At 45.1% G+C, this 22,078-nt stretch overlaps 1 protein-coding gene and 1 long non-coding RNA gene across 11 annotated transcripts in view; one reads left to right on the top strand and one right to left on the bottom strand.

The window, feature by feature from the left end:
* Positions 1–86: 86 nt before the first annotated feature.
* Positions 87–15,305, bottom strand: LDHA (lactate dehydrogenase A). Of its 3 annotated transcripts, none has more exons than XM_019714952.2 (8): positions 15,250–15,305; positions 7,271–7,420; positions 5,333–5,450; positions 4,182–4,355; positions 3,558–3,731; positions 2,733–2,850; positions 1,431–1,554; positions 87–807 (listed from the first exon to the last, which is right to left on the bottom strand). In XM_019714952.2, exons 2-8 carry the CDS (start codon positions 7,394–7,396, stop codon positions 643–645), a joined length of 999 nt encoding a protein of 332 aa, XP_019570511.1. In that variant the 5' UTR covers positions 7,397–7,420; positions 15,250–15,305; the 3' UTR covers positions 87–642. The 3 variants fall into 3 exon arrangements, with proteins under 3 accessions (XP_019570511.1, XP_019570509.1, XP_074192212.1); XM_019714950.2 differs by lacking the exon at positions 15,250–15,305 and adding an exon at positions 9,541–9,698; XM_074336111.1 differs by lacking the exon at positions 15,250–15,305 and adding an exon at positions 7,647–7,806.
* The window catches only part of LOC109436409 (uncharacterized), a 33,867-nt gene continuing 19,959 nt past the window's right edge, over positions 8,171–22,078 (top strand). For 3 of the 8 annotated variants that reach the window (XR_012497548.1, XR_012497547.1, XR_002136107.2), the window contains exons 1-3: positions 8,171–9,218; positions 11,577–11,702; positions 20,842–20,945. This is a non-coding gene — a long non-coding RNA (uncharacterized LOC109436409). Of the gene's footprint in view, positions 9,219–11,576; positions 11,703–12,461; positions 15,257–20,559; positions 20,734–20,841; positions 20,946–22,078 lie in introns of those variants that run through there. The other 5 variants (XR_012497545.1, XR_012497544.1, XR_012497543.1 and 2 more) reach the window with 3 other exon arrangements.

Genomic DNA, 22,078 nt, shown 5'->3' with positions numbered 1-22,078 from the left:
AGAATAACCTAAGGGCTCCCAATAATGTAATGAATAAATAGCAGTTTTATGACGTTATATCTTAAAATAATAAAATAACAGAGGAGTCACTGTTCAAGGTTTATTTGGTGTTTTTGTTGGTACGACACTTGGATAGTTGACTGCATTATTAATATGTAGACTTTTCATTTTACATTAGTCTCCAGTATACGCTGACACATATAGTACATAAAATAAGATCCTTTAGAACATGCAATTTTGGATTTATACATTGGGTCTCCAGCTGTGGGACTGGAGAAAAAAAAGTTGGATTAGGCACACAGGGTAAAGGAACCCGAGTTATATAACACAGTAAACACACATCTAGTTTGAAGGGCAACTGTAGCATCGTGTGCAACAATGGCAGTGGTGGTGCCTCTGAGGGGTGGAACTATTCCACACTAACCAGTTTAGGACGAGATAAGTACCATTCAGCATCAGGATATAGCCGCAGGGTTTTATGAACCATTCCTATTGCTAACTTTAGGAAATTGATGTTTTTCCTAGGCTGTCTTAATAATATTACTGCTTTAGTACAAATCAGATAAAAAGGACAATATGCACAACCTCCAACTAAAATCCTGTTGTACCCTAGACAGTGAAGTGGCACGACATTAGAAGACTTTAAAACTGCAGCTCTTTTTGGATCCCCCAAAGTGTATCTGCACTCTTCTTCAAACGGGCCTCTTCCTCAGGTGTCAGAGTCACCTTCACAACATCTGAGATTCCATTCTGTCCCAAGATGCAAGGAACACTAAGGAAGACGTCATCTTTTATTCCATAGAGACCCTGAAGACAAAATGAAAAATATTTTGTTTTGTTTATGCGTTCTGGGGTCTCCCAAGACTTTCATTCTCTACCATTATGAAGTTTTTTTAATACAGCTGGATAAGTAGAAATTCTTTTCAAGATTTTCAGTTAAGATGTGATGAACAGTATAAATAAAATCAAATAGCAGCCAAGATGTCCAACGAAACTATTCCCATTATCCACAGTATTTTCCAATTTTTATTGTATAACACTTCGGTAACTCTAATTTGAATGTGATTTCCATTTTTACCAAAGGAACAAAATCTGTTTCTTTTCTAGTCTTCCACCCATCTCAATATACTTGAATAGTTTTTTAGTCAATAAACTATCAAGTATCTGTGTGCTGAACATAGTGCTAACGGACATAAATCCTAAAACTCAACCATGTCTTTTTAAAAAAGAAAGCTGCAGGTATATTAAGTTATTTCTTAAATCAATGACTGAGGATTTACATTCTCTAATTGCTTTCTCTGAAAAATTCTTTTTTGAAAAACAGGAAACAGTACTCTGGTTTCTCTTCAGATCGTATAAATCTTTCGCCTTTAAATTAAAAAAACAGGAATAATGGCATTCAAGTACAACATATCACTACATAAACCTACCTTAATCATGGTGGAAATTGGATGCACCCGCCTAAGATTCTTCATCATACTTTCTGCCAAGTCTGCCACGGATAGTCCAATGGCCCAGGATGTGTAGCCTTTCAGTTTGATCACCTCATAAGCACTACAGGGAAAGGAAGGACAGGGAAGGGCAGGAAAAAGTAGGGTGAGAGAAACAAAGAAAAAAAAAACAAAGCCTTCACTAAACATAAGCTATATAGTAAATAATGCCACAAAGTTGCATTATACACATAAGCGTAGTCCTTGCCACATATACCAGGACGTGATGTATAGGAATGTTCACAACAATAGTGTCAGTGGTAGCAAAAATCTGGCAACAAGCCCAGTGCTCTCCAACAGAAGAATGAACAAACTACGGTACACTCATACAGTGGAATATTACATTAGCTATCAAAACAACTATAGTGACATGCAACGAGAGATGATTCTTCAAAATGTAATATTGAACTTAAAAAGTAAAGATTACATATAGCATGCTTGACGCAGGATTATCTCAAGTGTGTGTGTGTGGGGGGGGTGTGGAGGGGTATGTGGGAGGGACACAGAATTCACTCATTTTTCAAGCAGCAACAAATTAGTAATTCTGACCCAACAAACAATACAGGCAGTTGACAACTATTGTCAGTGTTTTTTGGGTTGGGTGGTGAGTTCACACATTTTATTTAATTAAACAAATATAAATAAGAGGGCCTTGCCTAGACCCTAGATTCATTATTCAACTCTTTGGACCCGAGGTCCACACATGACTACATGATTTATAATAAGAAAATAATGCCACCAAAAGTTGAAAGCTTCTTTATTTCAACAATTTCTAGCAGTTAATAAGTATTTACATTTTTAGTACCATTGTAAATCTAGACATTGCCTAAAACTTCATAATCACTGGAATAAACAAGAAGCTAGCTGTGTTTCTATTCATAAAGACTAGGAACTCGAATTTAAAATTTATTTTTCCTAAATGAATCAATCATATATGCTTTTGAAGCAAAGACTGAATCTCAAACAGGGTAGACTTAATCTAATCTAACTTGTTTTATCTTCATAGTTTACCACACAAGCTCTAAACTGAGGATTATGGCAAAAGAAGATAGACGACAGCACTAAAAAAGGTCTGTACTTTTTAATATCTACCGCTATTTATAGTATGATCTTTAACAAAGCTTTAGAAAACAAGGTTTCTCGCTAAAGAAGTACTCAAATGCAGATGCTATTATACTTTTAAACTTTTAAACAAAAGCAATAAATTTTAACCTTCCATGTTGTCAAATTATGAGACATTACCTGTCAACCACCTGTTTGTGAACTTCTTTCCACTGTTCCTTATCAGCATCAGTGCCTAAATTAGGGTGCAGAGACTTCAGGGAGACACCAGCAACATTTACTCCACTCCATACAGGCACTAAAAGAAATAGTACAGAATACATTTATTTCCACACACCAGACAACACACTAGTAATTCTGACCCATTTTTCTAACTTTCTTTTCTTATCTGGGGAGGATTACCCACTTTTGGTAGATGCTCTAGACGACCAATGCCCTTACTTTTAGATTTTCATTTGTTTCGATTATCTAAAGCATTTTCACTATATTCCAAAATGTTTTTCTAACCTATTGGGATGCTTAATCCGTACATATTTGAAATAAAAAGACAGTATGAGATCATAAGGGAAATTTTCTTGGGATACAGAACTGAGAACTCTGCACAAATTATAACAGCTTTCAACTGTGATGATGATAGAATGTTTTCATAAACTCCATTTGACTTGGCTGAACTTTTCAGGGCCAAACATTGCAAGTCAAATTTAAACAGCTATGATATTAAATGACTGAGGTCACCCTAAGAACTATTATCTTATTTAATATGTCCATGGTAAGAAGTAAAAAAAAAAATTAATTCCTTATCCTGTATGCCATATAAATGTCATACAAGATGGCTAAAACCTTAACAATTCTTAGCATATAACTATACCAAAAATAAGATTTCTGGAAACCATTGAACCCTGATGAATGGATAGCTACCTGATTTAGGCTCTGATTTAATAAAACTCCTGTCAATTTTTTACACAATCTTTTTGAAAACAAAAAGAGAAAATAAGCTCTGCTTACCACTTGAGTCTCCATGCTCCCCAAGGACCCACCCATGACAGCTTGATGGGTGAACTCCCAGCCTTTCCCCCATGAGATAACGGAATCGGGCTGAATCCAGATTGCAACCACTTCCAATAACACGGTTTTTGGGAAAGCCGCTAATCTTCCAAGCCACATAGGTCAAGATGTCCACTATGAAGAAAACATTCAAGCAAAGATACTAGGTGAATCATTAGATAATGATCAGCTACTCAAGATACATCCCTCTATACGGATCTTGATAATGGTCATGACCAATGTTTTTGTTAATAATTTTAAACCTTGATACTATGTATAATATAGCAAAACATTAAGTATTCAAGAAGTGTAGTTTAATGAAACTGTGCATCAATTAAGAGAATAATATATTATCCATAAACTTTTCCCTTATCCGAGATCTTCTCGCACAAATAACTAATTTTAAAGTTCCAACTACATTCAGAGGCACTGTATCTCCTTTAATGTTTTAAACTTAAGTATTACGAAAACACAAATCCACTCTCAGGAGGAAAATAAAAAATGAGAAATATGTGAATACGGAATATAATATACACTATTAGTTTTCCTCGAGCTCATCTATTTTTATGCAAGGAAAAATCTTACCTGGATTGGAAACAATAAGCAATTTACAGTTGGGGCTGTATTTCACAACATTAGGAATGATGAATTTAAAGATGTTCACATTACGCTGGACCAAATTAAGACGGCTTTCTCCCTCTTGTTGACGTGCCCCAGCCGTGATAATCACCAGCTTGGAGTTTGCAGTCACATTATAATCTAGACAAACGGAAACAATAATCAGGTTAAGGCCTTTAAGAGAGCTCCACTACCTAGCCAGCAAAAATTTGTTCCACAATCTTTTTTTTAATATGTTCTGTGTATGTGGCAGAAAAATGTCCCTAATGCCCCTCAGACTCCTCCTTTAGTTAGTTTTTGGAGTTTTATCACCATGGCCAAACTTACATGGAGGAAAATATATCGTTTTCCTTGTATTCTGGTTTTAGTCGCATTGTGACTTTATGTAACTACAATTGGGAAAAGCTAAAAGGAATCAAACTTATTTGACTCTCATATCAAATGAGATCCATGGCCACCTAAGCTCAATGCTCATACTCTTCCATACTCTATTTCTACTTAACTATTGAACTGTGGTCATGTCAGCCCAAAGACAGGCCTTTTTCTTTTGTTTTTCTTAAAACAAAGGTCACTTTATCCTTATGAAGGACATCTTGCTTCTAGATACCCTACGGCACAGGGTAGTTAACTCAGGGATGAAGAAAATGAAGGGAGTTACCTATCAGAAAGTGGTCAATGATTTCAAGTGTCAAAACAGATACTATTTGGGTCCATGTCCAGGTGTCCTGGCCGGTGCTCATAAAAAGGGTCAAAGCCAAGAATATCTACTGAACAGACTCAATTACCCTATTCTCAACCTATGGTAGTGTGTGAAAGGAAGTAGGGAAAGTAAGTATACGCAATTTAAATATTTGAAGCAATGTGGTTAAATATGGACCTAAGGAGCTTTACTAATTATAATCTAACTCAGATGCTTTCCACCTCATGGACAAACTAGACATCCATTTAAAACCATTTACCAGAACTGGAAACTTTGATATCAATAGGTACCAATGCAAAACTGTTCAAAGGCACTCTTATCCTGCATATATAAAAAAGAATCTTTGAAGGGCTAGGATTTTGAACCTGATAAAGAATTAAGTCTAGCATGGGCAAAATATAAACTTGTTGAAATCAACCTTTGCTGGAGACAATCTTTGGTGTTCTAAGGAAAAGGCTGCCGTGTTGGAGATCCATCATCTCTCCCTTCAATTTGTCTTCCATGACATCAACAAGAGCAAGCTCATCTGCCAAGTCCTAAAAGACGTAAAATTTTCAGATAAATCAAAACTGCTTCTTCCAAATTTTTAGCAGGGCACGCACAACTTCCATATTTCTGGCATAGGAGCAAGGCCCATTTAAAAGCTGCCTCATAGATGACCCTACATAGGAAGAAACACTGACCCTCTCTCCTCACTGAAGCAACCTCTGCAAGAGCCCCACCACCATTATGTGGAAACAGAACAAAGGATTGGCAATGGTTAGAATAATGTCCCATTACGTAAAATAGATTGAGTTACTTTTTCAAATGTAGTTTTACATATTGAATTTGGATTATTATTCATTAAGTACGGATATTCACCAGCATTAAGACCTGGAATTAAAAAGTGATCTTCTGGATCATTTCCTAGTTTTCCACAGATTAACCAACTCTAACCATTTTACATAAAGATTTGTGCACTTTAAAATACTGGTAAAAAAAAATTATCCCTTCAGTTGAACCTATAAAAGTTCCTAGATGTATCTCACCTCAGGAGCACCAGTAACAGTTTTAATACAAATGGAATGTGGGCTGTCATAACCAAAGAGGTTATACTAGCTGAGGTGCAGGTCTACTCCCAAGTTATCTACAGCATGAGTGGTCTGGCAGTTACTCTTACCCATACCTCAATTAGAGGCCATCACAGAAGACCACAGGGGGTGTGGGAAAAACACATGGCATCAATTTCTGATTCAGTTTGGGGAGGAGTAAGAGTTGTTATACTTTGTGGCCTCTCCTAAGAGAACATATACAGCAAGCTGTGTTTTTCTGCAACTTCTGCATAGCTCATTTCTGCTTCCAGTCTTCTCACTTTAATTCTTTTCTGTTCATAACCCAGAATTCATTATTTCACTCTCTTATTAGGAACTCAAAATCTAAACTTAAAATATTTTAATATTGTAAGCTGCCTCAATTTCTTTTTTATATAAACCAGGCTTAACTACTGTAAAAGCGGTCTCTGTTCATTCACAAGTCCTCTTTTTCTAATTGAACTTTAGCTCCATTATTACCGTATTACCCCAAATATAAGACCTAGCTGGACAATCAGCTCTAATGCGTCTTTTGGAGCAAAAATTAATATAAGAACCGGTCTTATATAATATAATTATAATTATATTATATAAGACCGGTTCTTATAGTGTAATAAGACCGGGTATTATATTATATTAGACCAGGTCTTATAGTAAAATAAGACTGGGTATTATATTATATTATATTATAAAGACTGGGTCTTATAGTAAAATAAGACTGGGTATTATATTATATAAGACCCAGTCTTATATTATAGTAAAATAAGACCGGGTCTCATTAATTTTTGCTCCAAAAGATGCATTGTCTGGCTAGGTCTTATTTTCGGGGAAACATGGTAGTACCAAAATTGCTATCCAAGGAGGGAGGCAACAGGAATTTACATGGGAGGAAGACTTTAGATTTCCCACATTCAGCATGATTTTCAGTTTATCATAACAATTGTATCAGGAGTATTTCAATTCAAAAATCACTTAAAATAATTTTAGCTTGTTTTAAGGCATGGACTCTTTCATTTGTAGGCAACTCATGCATGTTAATACAGCACAGTGAATTTAAGGAACTGGGTTGCCAGCCTAATAACCTTTGGGATTTTTTTTAGTTCTGATTCCATTTTGATATAGCATCATATTTCAAACATCTGCTTCACATAAAGTTCTTTGAATGAGTACATGAACCTCAATATTTGTATACACAATGTGATAATGCAAGTACTGGGGAGGGAGAGGAAGGATGGGTGGGATCAAGTTATCCTTGGCTTCCAGAGTGATGATGGGCTCCAACTTACCTTCATTAAGATACTGATGGCACAGGCCATGCCAACAGCACCAACCCCAACGACTGTAATCTTATTCTGGGGGCTTTGTTCTTCCTTAAGAAGATTCACAATCAGCTGATCCTTGAGAGTTGCCATATTGAATTTAGAACCAAAAGGAATCTAGATGAGGAAAAACATGTAGTCATTGCGTCCTCTTTAAATCAACACTTATTAACCAAAAGTTGTTCTTAAAAAGCTTATTTCACTTCCTTTTGGGGTACCTGCCATTAAAAATCACAAGGGATGACTAACGGGGGAGGGATAGAAACCTAAAGATAGCCATAGGAGAGTTGAAAAGTCTAATGACGGTCTGGTCTAGCTAGGATATTGGTGCGATGGATCTCACCTTGGCATGGAAAAATAATACTGACGTTTGAGTGTAAGTATAGCCTCCTGAGGGCTCACTCATCTTGTTTTATTAATCCCAAGCGGGGATGGCCTTTTCTCAAACAAGATCACTGTGAGCCGTCTACTCCAGTCACCCGGCTCCTGCCAAGTCCCTCTTGTAAGGACGCGAGTTACGTGCAGAAAGTGCAATTAACCGCCTCACCGCCAAACCCAGCCGCAGTGGGGCAGGCGGTGAGCTCTGCTCATGCGCGCTCACTCATTTCCCCCAACTCCCGAAGGGGCGGAGATCAGACCAACTGCTCAATCTCCAGGAAGCCTCGGGGTTGTACACCCCGCCCAGACCCGGAAGATTAGCAGCTGCCCCCTCCCCAGCCAGTGAAAGTTGTGCGCATGCGCGTTTCAGATCCCCGCGAGCGCCCAGGAGCGGTCTAGAGACCAGGCTTCCGCGAGATGGGCACTGGCCCCGCCCGTGAGCGGAAATCATCAGGAAATATCCGGCTCTGAGGGTCAGAGGGAGCCAACTCGAGTCAGACTTTAGACTTAATGTGTTTGTGCTCCGAAGCAGATGCGAACCACGTGAAGCCCGGCTGGCAGCCTCTGGCCTGGCAGCCTCTGGCCTGGCGCGCGGCCTGAACCAGACTTTAAATTGCAGTACCAGACTGTTAACCAACCGGGAGGGAGGAGCCTGGTGACTTCTGCTGTGATCCTTGTTTCAAAGGCATGAGGCCCGGTCTGAGGAAATTTTGTCAGTACAGGAAGTGCAGAAATTGCTGCAGAGGCCCGAGGCCTGGAACCTTACCGTTACTAGACACTTGGTGGAACCCTCGATTTCCAGAGCCAGGAAAGAGGCCTCATCCAACCCTGCACTGCATTCACTGGATCTAGTCTTGACATCGTCCCAAAGGGCAAAAATATCCGACAGGACTTCCAGGCAGGCAGCCCAGAGTCACCAAGCTGGACTCAGGTCTCTCCTTACAAATCACTGCTATTTCTAGACAGCCTTGTAAGGTTTTGGAAGCCTGGCAGGGGGAAGGGAGAAGTTCTTCCTGCAGAGACCTCGTGGCTTCACCAACACCTAAGCCCTGAGTTCCAGCGCTCCCTCCAATGTGGAGACACGGGTAGGGCAGGAGCCCTGCAGAATGAGGGCCTACTCCTCAACTCTGCCACCCACTCACTGTGACCTTAGAAATGCCCTAACCCTCTCCCAGCTTTAGGTTCCCCATTTATCCAAAGGAGGAGACTGTACCGGCTGATCCTACTCTCAACAGACCGTCTGAGATACGAGAGGGCTTCATTTTTGCATGCATCTTAGCATAGCGCCCGGTAGATACATCAAGAGCTGCTTAATAAAAGTAATTAGCGCAAAGAGCACCCTATAATCTGCCGGCAGCGGCCTCTTCCATGGAGCCCGCCTCTCGAAAAACTCAAGGTTAAAATGCGACCCGGGAGGGCGGTGCTGAGGGCTTTCCGGCTTCCAGGAACCTGCCCAGGCTGCCGAGGCTTTTCGGTTCTGTGGGTGCGGGGAACCGGATCTCGAGTTCTGCACCTCGGGCCGAGTTCCAGCCCAGAGGTATGTCCCACCCTTCACACCCGTCATCTCCTTGTCCTTCTGCATCCACTCAGGATTTCGACCCCAGGTTAGGTGCGGCCACCTCCTCGGTTCCCCAGCCGGCCAGAGGCCACGGTGACCACTTAGAGCCAAAGCAGAGCGCGGCACGCTCCGCGCCCACGGTTGGCGTGGGCCACCGCCCAGGTCTCCCGACTATGCCTCTGGGAAGCAGCGCCTACACCCCCAGGGAGTAGGGACCCCTTGGCGGGCAGCGCCGGGCCAGAATGGGCCCGGGACAGCTCGCTCGCCTGCCGGCTCACGCCTAGAGCGCGCCGAGCCCTACCTAGTACAGGGAGTGCGCGGCGGGTGAGCGGGCGTCTGTGGCGCGCAGCGTTGGATCCGGACTTGGCGGCAGCAGCTCCGGTACTCGGAGCCCAGCACGGGAGGGGCCTTAAATGGAACCGTGAGGCTGACGTCAGGGGGGAGCTGGGCGGACGTGCGGGATCCCACGTGTGGGTCGGGCTGGGGGCGGGATCCCAGCCGGGCAGGGCCGCGGAGAGGCCCAGGCGGCGCGCGCAGCCAGAAAACCCACAAGTGGACCTACCCACGAGCTCCAGGACACCCAAGGGGCAGCCCAGAGCCACGATGCCCTCAGATCTTAAAAGCCCGGGCGAGAGCCACCAGCGGGATTCAAGCCGACCACCAATTTCCTCTTCCGTAAAATGTGGAGGTTACCCTCAGGGAAGGCTTGCTCTGATTCTTCACCTCTATTTCCCAGTGCCCAGAACATCTGGCACATAATAGTCATTCGACAACCATTTGTTGAAAGAAAGAAAATGGCTAGCACAGAGCCCGTCTGTCCTTCCTACCCAAGTCGAGTGATGTCCAGCACTTGACGCTGCTTTTCCCCTGCTGCTAAGCCTTCCGAGCCCCACAGCTCCTAGTGAGACCTCAGTCTCTCTGGGCTGCCCTCCTTACTGTCCCACCCCGCCCAGCACCTCGTGTCCTAGCCACACCCAAGAACTTTCAGGAGGAGGGGTTATTTTTGTTTTTATCAATATGTTATTTTTACCTTCACTCCAAGTCTTTGCTCACGCTGGTTCCTTTGTCTGGAATGCCTTCCTCCTCCATCTCTTTAAACTATCAATCTCCTGGTATTCACCCCAACCTCCCCGCCTCACACACCCGTGAGTTGGTACCTCTCTCCTATGTTTTTACACCTCACTGGTCTGTCCGTCCTTCAAACCCTCTTGCATGGGGGTGGGGGATGCGCTTGAGCTCTTGCTCCGCTACCTGACGGTGAGTCAACAACATGGGTGAGTCTACCTCCTCCCTGCATCTGGGGCACATCCTGAGCACCCAGCTCCAAAACAGAGCGTAATTGTGGGTTTCTTGGTTTTGAAGGGAAAATTCTAACCTCCACTCCAGAAAAGCAGGGCATCTCTCCAGCTTGTCCTAACAGTTTTCTCATCATTCTAGAAGGCCCAGGAACCTAAGCTGTCACCTCAAACACACCGTGGGCAGGGCTGAGGCTAGCCAGGGTTCTCCAGAGTTCCCTCAGGACAGGGAAGATTGCAACAGTGTCTGGTTCCCCAGTCTTTGCAACAATGTCCTCATTCAGTTAGAGCTGGGCCCTTGCCTGCCTACCTAATATGACCACAGCTGCTGGGAGGAGGAGGGCAGAGCTCAGAAAGTGGAAGTTAGGCCAGGGAGACCCTCACCAGGTGAGAACCCTCACCAGGAGGGCTCTGGGATGACCTCTGAACATAATCCAGGCAAGGAGTTTGATGTCCCCCAAAATTAAGGCACCTAACCACAGCTCACTCCAGGCACATCTTCCCTTTTCTCATGCAGAACAATAGCCTCAGGGGGTGGCCGGTTAGCTCAGTTGGTTAGAGCTTGGTGCTGATAACACCAAGGTTGCCAGTTCGATCCCGGTATGGGCTGTGCCCTCCAAAAAGCAATAGCCTCTATTTAACTCTGCAAATATGAATAAAACAATTGCCATTTACTGAGTACCCACTCTGTGTTAAGCAGCAAGCGAGGCAATCCCTATGCTCATCTTCACTTTTAATTCTTTGAATTAAGCATAATTATCCACAAAGCTCAGACAGATTAGTGATTTTGCCAATGTCATACAGGTAAAAAGTGATTTCAGCTGGTACTTTAACCCAGGGCTGACTTGACTCCAAAGCCTATGATTTTTTTCTGTGTAGGGCATTGTCCCTTCCTCACTCCTTAGCCCCCACTCCGCAAAGGTCAAGAAATTATGTAGGCTGCTCAAGACAGTTCCGGGCTCAGAAAGCTCAGTTTTCAGCAAGAGGCAGTGGATATCTGCCTGTTGCTTGAGCTGAGACATTGGTCATCCTTCGTCCTCAGACTGGGACTTTCACCATCGGCGCTCCTGCTTCTCAGGCCTTTGGACTTGGACTGGAATTTATACCACCTGCTTTCCTGGGTCTCCTTGTGGACGACAGCATGGGACTTCTCAGCCTCCATAATCTCGTGAGCCAATTCTTTATATTAAATCTCATTGCGCACACGCACACACACACACACACACACACACACACACACACACACAGAGTTTCTCTGAAGAACCTTGACTAATACAGTCCAAACAGAAGAATTTCTGTACTAAAGCCAGACCAGACGGAGGGACCCGTGGAATGGGTCAGGAGGCAGACCCATTTTTCAGAAGGCAGAACAGAATTCTCAACCTGCCCAAGTGTTCTTTGGGCGCTTTAAAAGAGAAAATCTCACAAAGAAGTGGTTTGGCCAGGGGACAGTCTGTCCTCAGAGAAGGGGTGCTGCTCAGCCCCCAATACAGATTTTCCTAAAATGGATCTGGCCAAAGGATGGTGTCCACCCAAAACACAGTGCCGAGTCATTCCTCCATTCACTGAGTATTTGTTACTCCTCGAGAGCATTCAGTGGCTCCTCATTCAATGGTCTCCAGAATAAGATCCACATTCCTTGGGAAGGCACACCAGGCCCTCCATGGTCAGTGCCCACATCTCCACTCTGGTCCACTATCGCCTGTTTTCCTTCATGCTTCCTGTATGCCAGTCCAAGTGCTATTTACCACGTTCCCCAAATGCGCCACGCACGTCCTCCTCGGCAGTTCCTTCAGCCTGAATGTTCTCCCCCTTGCCACCATCTCTGCCCACCCAAAACCCACCTCTTCATAGGTCAAGCGCTGGCTATTCCTTAGGCTTTATATTAAATTAATTCTTACTGCTGTGCATCTCTTTCTCACACTAGGCTGTAAGCGCCTACTGGACAGAAACTTTCTCCTTCATCTCCATATCCGCAACATATACAGTCATTTGTTTAATAAATGTACTTTGAATTGCATGCATGCTATATAAAGGGCTAGTACAAAAACAAACAGGACAAACTAATAAGCCTTCAAAGACTTGCCATTTAGTGGGGGAATCTCAACAGCATCCCCCTCCATAGTTAAACTGCAAGAGAAACTGTAACACTGCCACAAAAGAGGTAGAAAAAATTGCTCTAGCATTCAAAGAGAGAGGTCACTTGGCTGGCGATACCAGTGAAGGCTTCCTGGAAGAGGTAGCAGCTGAGCACAGCCTAAAAAAAGACTTCAATTGGTGAAGAGCTGGTGTTGAGAAAGCAGAGAAAACAGCATGAGTAAAGAAATGAATCGAAGCAGGGAATTCAAGATGCGTCTGGTGAATCATTAGCTTTAAATGCCAAGCTAAGAAATTTGGAGGTTTTGTTTTGTTTTGTTTTGTTTTGTTTTGGTGGCCAGTGGAAGTCACTGAAGTTTTAGGGGAATGAGGAGAGATAGAGTGAAAGCCAGATGGTTGAGAGGCCGTGGGAAAGGGGGTCACCTGTTTTTCAATAATACGCAACGCAAAGCTCAGAACATATACAGCTCCGAACGCATCTGCACAGAACGAGCAGTCCGCTGACACATCCTACACACCCGCAGCCCCTCGGAACACTCACTGACAGCCTGCCTTTCTCACCTTTCCCGCGGTTGCAAAGCTGATGGCTTTCCTGAGTTGCAGGGCCCAGGATGCAGACGACCTCATCGGTCTCCATCCCTGACCAGCCAGGGCCTGCTGTGTATGTGCCAAAGCAGAGGTTGCTCCTCTGTCAAGACAGCAGGTGCCTCCCCTGGGACACTGCTTCACGTCATCCCCCCAACCCCATCCACCTGTCACACGATGGGAGTGGAAGCCGAAGACTCCACCCCGACTCCGACTCCTCACGTTCTCCTGGGTGCCTTCTCTGCTGGTGCCCTGACGCCTTACCCCAGTCATTCTCCTCCTGTCCTCCAGAACTCTGAGGAATGAGTTTCTGTTGTTCAAAAGCCATCCAGTCTATGGCATTTTGTTATAACAATCCAAATGGACTAAGGTTACTCTTTCAGCCCCTTCCCATCCCAGGAAGAAATAAGAGCTGTGTCCTTTTCTCTCCATCCTTCCCTGGCAGGGATTTAAGCCTCAAACTTTCCATCACATTGAGAGGTTCCGAGGTAAAGACTGTCACCAGAATATAAGTGGCTTCCAAACTGAGGCTGCCCAAAATCAGTGCTGCAGGAGTCCAAAGGTCTCCCCAAGCCTGACAGCCCCCAGTGGAACAGAAAGTGCCCCTTATCTAATCTAGTTAAATGCCCCTTATCTAGCGGGAGAGGACTGTGGGAAGCTGTGGTAGTCTCCCCCTGACACCTTAGGTAGCAAGGCTAGCGGCAGGCGTGGCTTAGCAAAGATGAGTGAGCACCAGATGAGAGGAGACAGCTCCGTCCACCTCTGGGTGACATTTTGGCGGAGCCTCAGCGTCCTTGACTATAAACATGAGGGTCTCAGTCTCCCGGTTCTGACATCCAGGGAGTCAAGCCTCCACACACACCTTCATGTTTACAATAGCTCAGGAGACTCAGAGGCAAAACTGCTCCCAGTGCCCGCTTGGGGAAGTGATTAGGGCTGCACCTGAAGTAGAGGCAGCAAGTCAAGGGAGCCGGCCCCACCTAGTGCAACAGGAAATCCAGGCCTAGCATTTTCTCCTTCCCTGCTTAGTTCCAGATGAGGTCCAAAAGTCCTAAGGCACTGTGCTGTGGAATTTGTTAATAAAAACAGTCTCACAGGGCTTTGAAAGCAGATGACTGATAACGGAGACCCATTTTTCTGATTCCTGTGTAGATGGGTTTAAACTTTTAAGCCTTACCAAAGGAAGAATTACATTCCAAGCCTGTGGTTAAGAAAAGGGTAATTTCCTAAAAATTCCAAGAGGATCAAAGCAATTATAATACTGAATAAGGCCAGAGAAGTCTATAGGTAACTTCCTGGGGCAGGGACGTGGGAGAGGAACGGAGGTCTTAGCTGTGTCACTGCCGAGTGCAGGGCACCCTCTCAGAAATGTTGGTTTGTGGGCCCTGTTGTTTTGTTTCAACAGCTGTACACAGCCACTCCTCACAAAGCAGGTTCTGCTGGAGGAGGAGGCTCTCTGCTCTGTTATTTACGCCTGCTCAAAGGATCGTGGCCTGAAAAGGCAGCCCCTCCTCATTTTTCTAGCGTACCAGAGGGGTTTGGGCTCCACTGGGGAACCGGGGATTCTGTTAAGAGGAACAAAGGAAAGGTCCCTGTATCTTTCCTTTGGGAGCGATCTCAGGCTGTGGTGGGGCCAGTGCAGGCATGGAAGGCTCCCCCGCAGCTACATAAAGCTTGCCGGGTCCTTCATTTGTGAGTAGCTTAGGGTGGCTTTCAGATCTCTTCTCTCACGGCATTTTCACCTCAACCAGGAGAGGAGAGCAGAGCAGGAATTTTCACCTCTATTTTACTGGTGAGGTTACCAAACCTTAAAACATGTAATTGCCTCAGGCCACACAGCTGGAAAGCAGCCAAGTGGATTTCAGACTCCCAGGTTAGTTTTCCTTCCCCTACATGCTCTGCCCCTGTCTTTGCTGAGGTGCTTCACAGCCTGAAAAGCCATTAGCCCTTTGCTCCCTGGATATCAAAGGGCAAATATGGTAGATATCCCCCAGCCTCCTCACCCAGGGCAGGTGAAGGTCCAGGCAGCTCACCTGCCCACGGGGCTGCTTCCGGGCCCTGCCAGTCGGCTTCCCTCTTCCCTGCTGCTCACTCCACTAGCCTTGCACAGGTCCTGCCCTTTGTACAAACACACTTGCAGCGTCAAGCCTGCTCAAAGAACATTTTGACTTAGCTCATCCTCCAGTTTTAGCCACACCAGGGATGAAAGCCTAGGGGCACAGCCTTACCACCTGTCCGTCACATCTGCCCCTGCTTTGCTTACCCTGCAGGGGGCCTCTCTGCAACCCAGCCCCCAGGGCAAAGGTTATTCTCACAGCGGGGGAACTGGCAGGGAAGGGAAGGGAAAGGAAGTGCTCTCATGCCCTTCGTGTTGCAGAGGCACTGACTAAAGGACTGGAACCTCCCACTTAGTCTAGTGCTTTCTCCTGTGTACCAGACACCTTCTCGGCCTGGCTCTTTCCTGTGGGTGTGGCTGTCGCTTCTGGCTCTGACTTGTGGGGTTTTTCCACTGTATCAGAGCCTCTTCCAACAGCCCTTGCTTGGGGGTGGCAGCTTGGCAGGGAGGCCTCTCTCTGCAGGAGGCCATACCCCAGCCATTAAAGCTCAGTGGCGTGCTGTTCTCACACAGTTCCCGGCCTCAGCCTCCTCGCCAGCCTCCTCGGTGGCAGGCTCACGATGTCACAGACTCTCCCACCAAGCTCAGCTAGTTCTCAAGAAACCAAATTTCTCCTCCTTTCCAAAGGGAGGCTGCCTGTCAGCCACAGATGGGCCCAGCCTGTGCCAGCATCTCCACGGTAACCAGGGGCCGCAGCTTCCTGCCGTGGCCAATGATCTGGAGCCAGCACCCTTGGCAGGGCTCGTCTGCAGACTCCAGGATGGCTGTCATCCCTAGAACTTAGTAGGAACAGCCTAGGGAATCAGCCGGCTGTGTTGCCCTGGAAGACTTCAGACTCAGCAGGAGTTCTTTGAGAAGGTCCAGAAATGGGACAGGCTGGGAAGGCCCTTCTTTGAAAGCTGCCCCCTCCCTTCAGGTTGTGGGGCTCCAATGTTAAAAAACCCTTCTGAGGGCAATGGGTGAAAGTTGAAAATTTCAGTGTGCTAGTTGGCTTCAGACTTTGCTCTCCCTGGTGAAGGGGGTGGTAGTGGTACAGGGAATAGCTTGCAATGGATTATGCAATAATCCCAGTTCCTTGCCACTCTGCACCCCATAAAATGGCCCCTCGGGCAGGTGAGGAGCTGGCAGGCTCTCAGAGAGGGTTGGGGGAGAGGGGTGAGGGTGTTTACTGATGTGGAGTCAAAGAGTCCAGAGGGCCTGGGTAGACAGACCTGCTCCTTTGTGGGTTCTCCTAAAGGAGGCAGGGGAGCTGGCAGGGCACCCCAGGAGCAGAGATAGAGCTGACCTCACTGCCACAATCTTAAGAACTGGCAAGATCTCTTCAGAGAGATTCCATTTCGAGGAGAAAAATGAATCAGCGTGCGAAGTGGAACTGTGCCTGGTCCCTCCCGCCCCTGTCTCAGCCTCTGGGCACCGCTCTGCTTCCAAGAGCGCTTGACAGCAGAGGATGCCAGTGAGCCTGACATTCAATTGTAAGAACCAGAGGAGGGTTCCCAGCCTTCCCTGCTGCCCCGGGTATTCCTTTTCCCGGTCACTGAGGGGAATTTCGTCTCAACTTTGTTCTTTGGGCTTTTGTGATGCAGAATCCAGAATACCTGGTTGGGAAGACTCTGTGGGATGGTATGTGGGGAAAGGATTTGGGTCCACAGGCTGTTAATCTGCATAATAAAGAGGGAGAGAAAACAGCTCAAGATAATTTTGGAGGCAGCGGGGGTAGGAGATTTGAAAAGAGATGCTCCTCACTGTAGACTGAAGAAAGTGAATTAGAGAGGAAAAGATTTTCGCTAAAGGCTGCTGTGGGCTTCACTGATATCTCCACTCTCCCTTTGACAAAGATTTGAGCTATTTTGAAATTACTAGTGATTGCTGAAGGGTGCTTCTTCGTCAGTGCGGGGAGATCAAATTTTGTGGGTCTAGAATTTATGAGAATTGCATTAATAATCGCTCCCATATTTACTGTATATTTAATATGTACCCAGGAAGCCTACTGAATCGTTTGCATGCGTTACCTAATTTAACCCTCACAAATACGCTATGGAGTAGGGAGTATCATTATTCCCATTTTACAGAAACAGAACTGAGTCTTAGGGAGGTAAAGTCACACAGCCAGATGTGCTGCAGCCAGGCTTCATGAAATCCAGGTGGGATTTGGGTAGGCTCCCTGCTTGGAGACCAGGAGCAGCCACTGCCTCTAATAGCAGGGCCAATGGGGAGAGTTCCTTTCAGTAGATTCTCCAGGATATTGCTAGGCCTTGCTGAAGAGGGCTCTCTGCCAGAGCTGCAGGCTCTCACTGACCTAACGAAGCAGAAAATCAATGAGGTTTACATGAGGCATCCTGCGTGGAGGCTGCTCCCTCAGGGATCTGAGCAGCAGGAATGCACCTGGGGCCAAAGTGACCATCTGGGGCAGCTCCTGCCAGCCTGTTTCTGTGCCATTTTGTTAAGTCCAAGGGGCGAAGGGGGTAGGGGAACACAAAGCCCAGAGTGACCCCCTCTGAAGAGGTCTTATCTTTCCATCTTTCTGTCCGGGCTTTTCAGAATACAGACATCTCCCTCCAGTCCCTGCCACTTGGAGAGACACTCTTCACATCTAAGGGACAAGGAAGGGCGGACGGCAAGGGCTTCATCTGCCCTGCATTTCTCTATGTTGCACCAAACGTACTGTCCTTCAGGAAGAGGGTCTCAGTGGGAACCTCAGGTTTGGGAGCCAGGCAGACTTGGGTTTCAACCCTGACTGCTCCTACTGTCTGTACGTTTGCGAGCAAATCACTTTCTATGCCTCCTGCATTTGTGAAATAGGAAGAAAACAGTTCCCACCTGATAGGTTTAATGCAAACACCATGATTGGCACAGGGAATTGCTCAATAAACCAGATTCCTCTCAGGAAATGAGCTGAGGAGAGATGTGAGTTTGTGGTCACTGTTCTGACAATTTGTTTCATGTATTTCTGACTGTAATTGGTTTGTGGAATTCTCCTTCACCTTGCACCCAGGCCTAGACTGACTCCATCCTCTCAGGTGAGGGCTGTTCCAGAACCTGTACACAGTGCTTGCCTTACCCACTTTTTTTTTTTTTTTTTTAAAGAGGAACACCTTAGTACTTAGTACTAGTCGGTTATATTACAGGGCTGGGCTGGCCAGGGAGAGGCTACCAGTTTCCTAATTTTCTGTGGTGGGTCTAGTCTATGATGTAAAACACATGGCTGTTTCTGGCCACCCTAAGCTGACCACACACTGCCTGGCCATTGCCACACCCTGGCTGGTCTCTGCCCATTGCATGGATCCAGAAAGGGAGCCCCTGCCTGGTTTTCCTCACAGGTTGGGAAGAGAGGCATCCACGCAATGTCCAGACAACAGCAGAGGAAGGCACATGTCTCCAGGAGTTGGGCCTGCTTGGGGTTTTCCCCTCACTAGGGCTCATACTGCCCCAGGTTTGACTCCTGGCTCTGCCCTTCATGGGCACTCAGGCAAGGGATTTGATCTCTTGGAGCTTCCGTAGAATGAGGATGATACCATTATCATATATTGTTGTGAGGCTTCAAAGTAAAGCTCTGCCCACCCGATAGGTGCTCAATGAATGCTAGTTCCCTTTGCTATCCCTCTGGGGCAATCTGGAATGTTGAACTGAAGACACTTCCTGGAAAACTCAACCTAAGAAGAGAAACAAGCCCCATAAGCCAGGAGAGAACTTTGATACCACCTGCCCTCCCAACCTGCATTGCCTTGTATGGGGCTAAAAGAAAAATTAATACTTTTCCTCCCACCTTCTAAGTTCCTCTAGTTGGGCTAATAAAATTAACAGAGACAGATTAACAGGAGAAAATCAAATTTTAATATATGCACATGGGGAATTCACATATGCATAAAAATTCCAAAGACAGTGAGGCACCACTGAGTATATTAAGACATTTGGGACAAAGGAGAACATGGGGGAGTGGGGTATTAGATTTTAGAAGTGAGAATGGGTGATTTATAGGTAGTTGAAGACGAGCAGAACACATGGCAGGCAAATTCTTGCTGGGCACCTCAGAAACAATGGGACACGGGGTATCTGGCTACAGGCCTCTGCCTCTTTACCATGCTTCATTCAAGTTAAGCTAAGTGAACATCCCAAGATTTCCTTCCTGAAGTTGGTTTTTCTATCTGAATCTCTTGGGCAGGAAGGGGGAGGGTAAAAGGTTCTTTCTGAGTCTTTTGTTTCTTAATAACCAGGTTAAAATCAATATCCCAAAAGGCAGCTTCAGGATGGCAAAACTTTTGCCCCCTTCACTTGTCTGGGCTGGCACTGTGCCAGGGGCAGTTCTGAGACAGGCAAGGAGCCCACACAAGCCAAGGGCCTTATATACGTTATCATTTGTCCTCACGAGAACCCTCTCAGTCAGGTAGGACTACAAGAACCACTTTATAGGTGAAGGAACGGAAAGAGATTAAATAAATGTTCAAGGTCACAAGCTAGTGAATTATGCAACTGGGATTTGAACCCAAACAGCCTCAAGCCTAGTCTGTGCTCTAACAGCTCTGCTACCCTGTTTCTCCGAACATAAGACCTAGCTGGACTATCAGCTCTAATGCGCCTTTTGGAGCAAACATTAATATAAGACCCAGTCTTATTTTACTATAAGACCTGGTCTCCTATAGTATAATATAAGACCAGTTCTTATATTAATGTTTGCTCCAAAGGACCCAATTAGAGCTGATGGTCTGGCTAGGTCTTATTTTCCGGGGAAACACAGTATACCATGTCTGTTGAGGTTGTCATCAAGCCTGAGAAGACCTATTGGAACACTACTTTTTCTCTCTTCTTTATATCGGTGGGTGTAAATATTCTTGGGTGACAAAACTTTGATTGTACATGTGAAATTCCAAGGAATTTTTGTATTCAGGCCAGGCATAGCCTGTTCTTATGTATAACCAGATGCCAGAAATAGCGCACTAATGGGTAGGACCAAAATTCACAAAAATGTACATAGGACCACAAATGGAGATGAGCCCCATTGTCAAAGTTTATCTTAAAGGGCATGAATGTGCGCACAGGTATTTCTTTGCCAGAAAAAAATCTCAGGTTGTAGGTTAGAAAAATAATTACTTTTAAGTACACTGAAAATGTCCAGAAGAAAATGCACTGAGCATTACCTTGAGAGAGTGAGATTTGGGGGTAAGGGTACAGAAACTTTTTTTTAAATCTAAATAATTTTTTTTTTAACTTTTACTTATTTGTTTTCTCCCAGGACCCATCAGCTCCAAGTCAAGTAGTTGTTTCAGTCTAGTTGTGAAGGGCGCAGCTCACAGTGGCACATGTGGGGATCGAACCGGCAACCTTGTTGTTAAGAGCACTGCCCTCTAACCAACTGAGCAAACCGGCTGCCCCCAGAAACATTTTCTATTTTATATACTTTAGTACTACTCACACTTTAAAAATAAATTATGCTTTTATAAATTTTTAAATGGACATTAATAGTCAACGATCTTGTATTTGTCATTCCCTTTACACTGTTCTGTTCACCATTTAGCTACTAGAACCAGAGAGAAATAAATTTGAGTAATAAAGGGCCTTTGAACTCTTAACACCTGGTGAACCTGAATTTGACACCTGATGGAGAGCAAGTCCAGTGAGGTAAGTGTAGGCATTTATGTGATTATAATCAGCATTTAGTTGCATCTTTTTTTTAAAATTAAATTTATTGGGGTGATGATGGTTAGTCAAGCTACATAGGTTTCAGGTGTACAATTCTGTAATACATCCTCTTTATATCACATTGTGTGCTCATCACCGTCAGTTCTCCTTCCATCACCATATATTTCATCCCTTTTACCCTCATCTACGACCCCCCCATCTTGTTTTTTAATCCATTCTGATGATGTCTTCTACAGTGCTTAAATCTGTTTACATTTAATGTAATTGTTAATAAGTTGAGTTTGAGTCTACCATCTTGCTATTTCTGACCACAGATAAGTAACATTTAAGCCAGAATTTTTCTTGTACTTCAGCTTCATCCTGCTCCTGGTATCAGCCATCCCAACAAACAGCAGGTTGCCAGGTGGCCAGAGAGCGTATTGGTTTTTCCTGCTGTATTGTTGGGTGGGAGAAGCTGGATCGCTGCCTCCACCGTAACAGGTGTAATCCCACGTGTCATATGTAGTAGGGGTTCTGTGAAAGACTATGAACGCAGGGTTCTCTGGTTATAAAGTCTGAATTCTGAAGTCTTTTCTGACTTTAATATTAAACACCCAAACAAGGATATGGCCGACAAAGGCTGATCACGCCTGAACCCGGTCCTCGGAAATGCTCCAGCTCTGGACAATTTAAGAGCTGAGCATAACAGATTCTCCGGGCCCCAGGGACTGGGAGAGCAGCCGAGTTGTTGAAAAAGCTAAAGCTAAACTGGGAAAGGTCAGAGGTAATGCACTGAGGAATCCTGTGCAGGTCTTGACACTGGAGACAGCAAATCTAAGTTTAAAATGGGCAGCTTTCCTTCTCAGGGCCACTGTGGGCTCCAGATATGCACCAACAGGAAATCATCTTCTGGATTAAACCCTTATCCTGAATGAGTGGGTTACCTTTCTAGGTACAGATGTTAAAGCATTCTTTTGCTTTCCAGATTACAGTGGTTATCACAATGTATCCTACTCGTTTTGCCAGTGTTAAGTCCAAAGCAGAATAGAACTGACTTTATGCTTCTTTTCAGGAGAAATGCATTTTCCTAAGGCAGGACATGGCTTCATTAGATTACATTTTGCAGCCTCATG

Source organism: Rhinolophus sinicus, linkage group LG06 (genome assembly GCF_036562045.2).
Source record: "Rhinolophus sinicus isolate RSC01 linkage group LG06, ASM3656204v1, whole genome shotgun sequence".
NCBI classification, from domain to species: domain Eukaryota; kingdom Metazoa; phylum Chordata; class Mammalia; order Chiroptera; family Rhinolophidae; genus Rhinolophus; species Rhinolophus sinicus.
The sequence above is the reverse complement of the archived record's forward strand: the minus strand, read 5'-3'. Positions and strand labels throughout refer to the sequence as shown.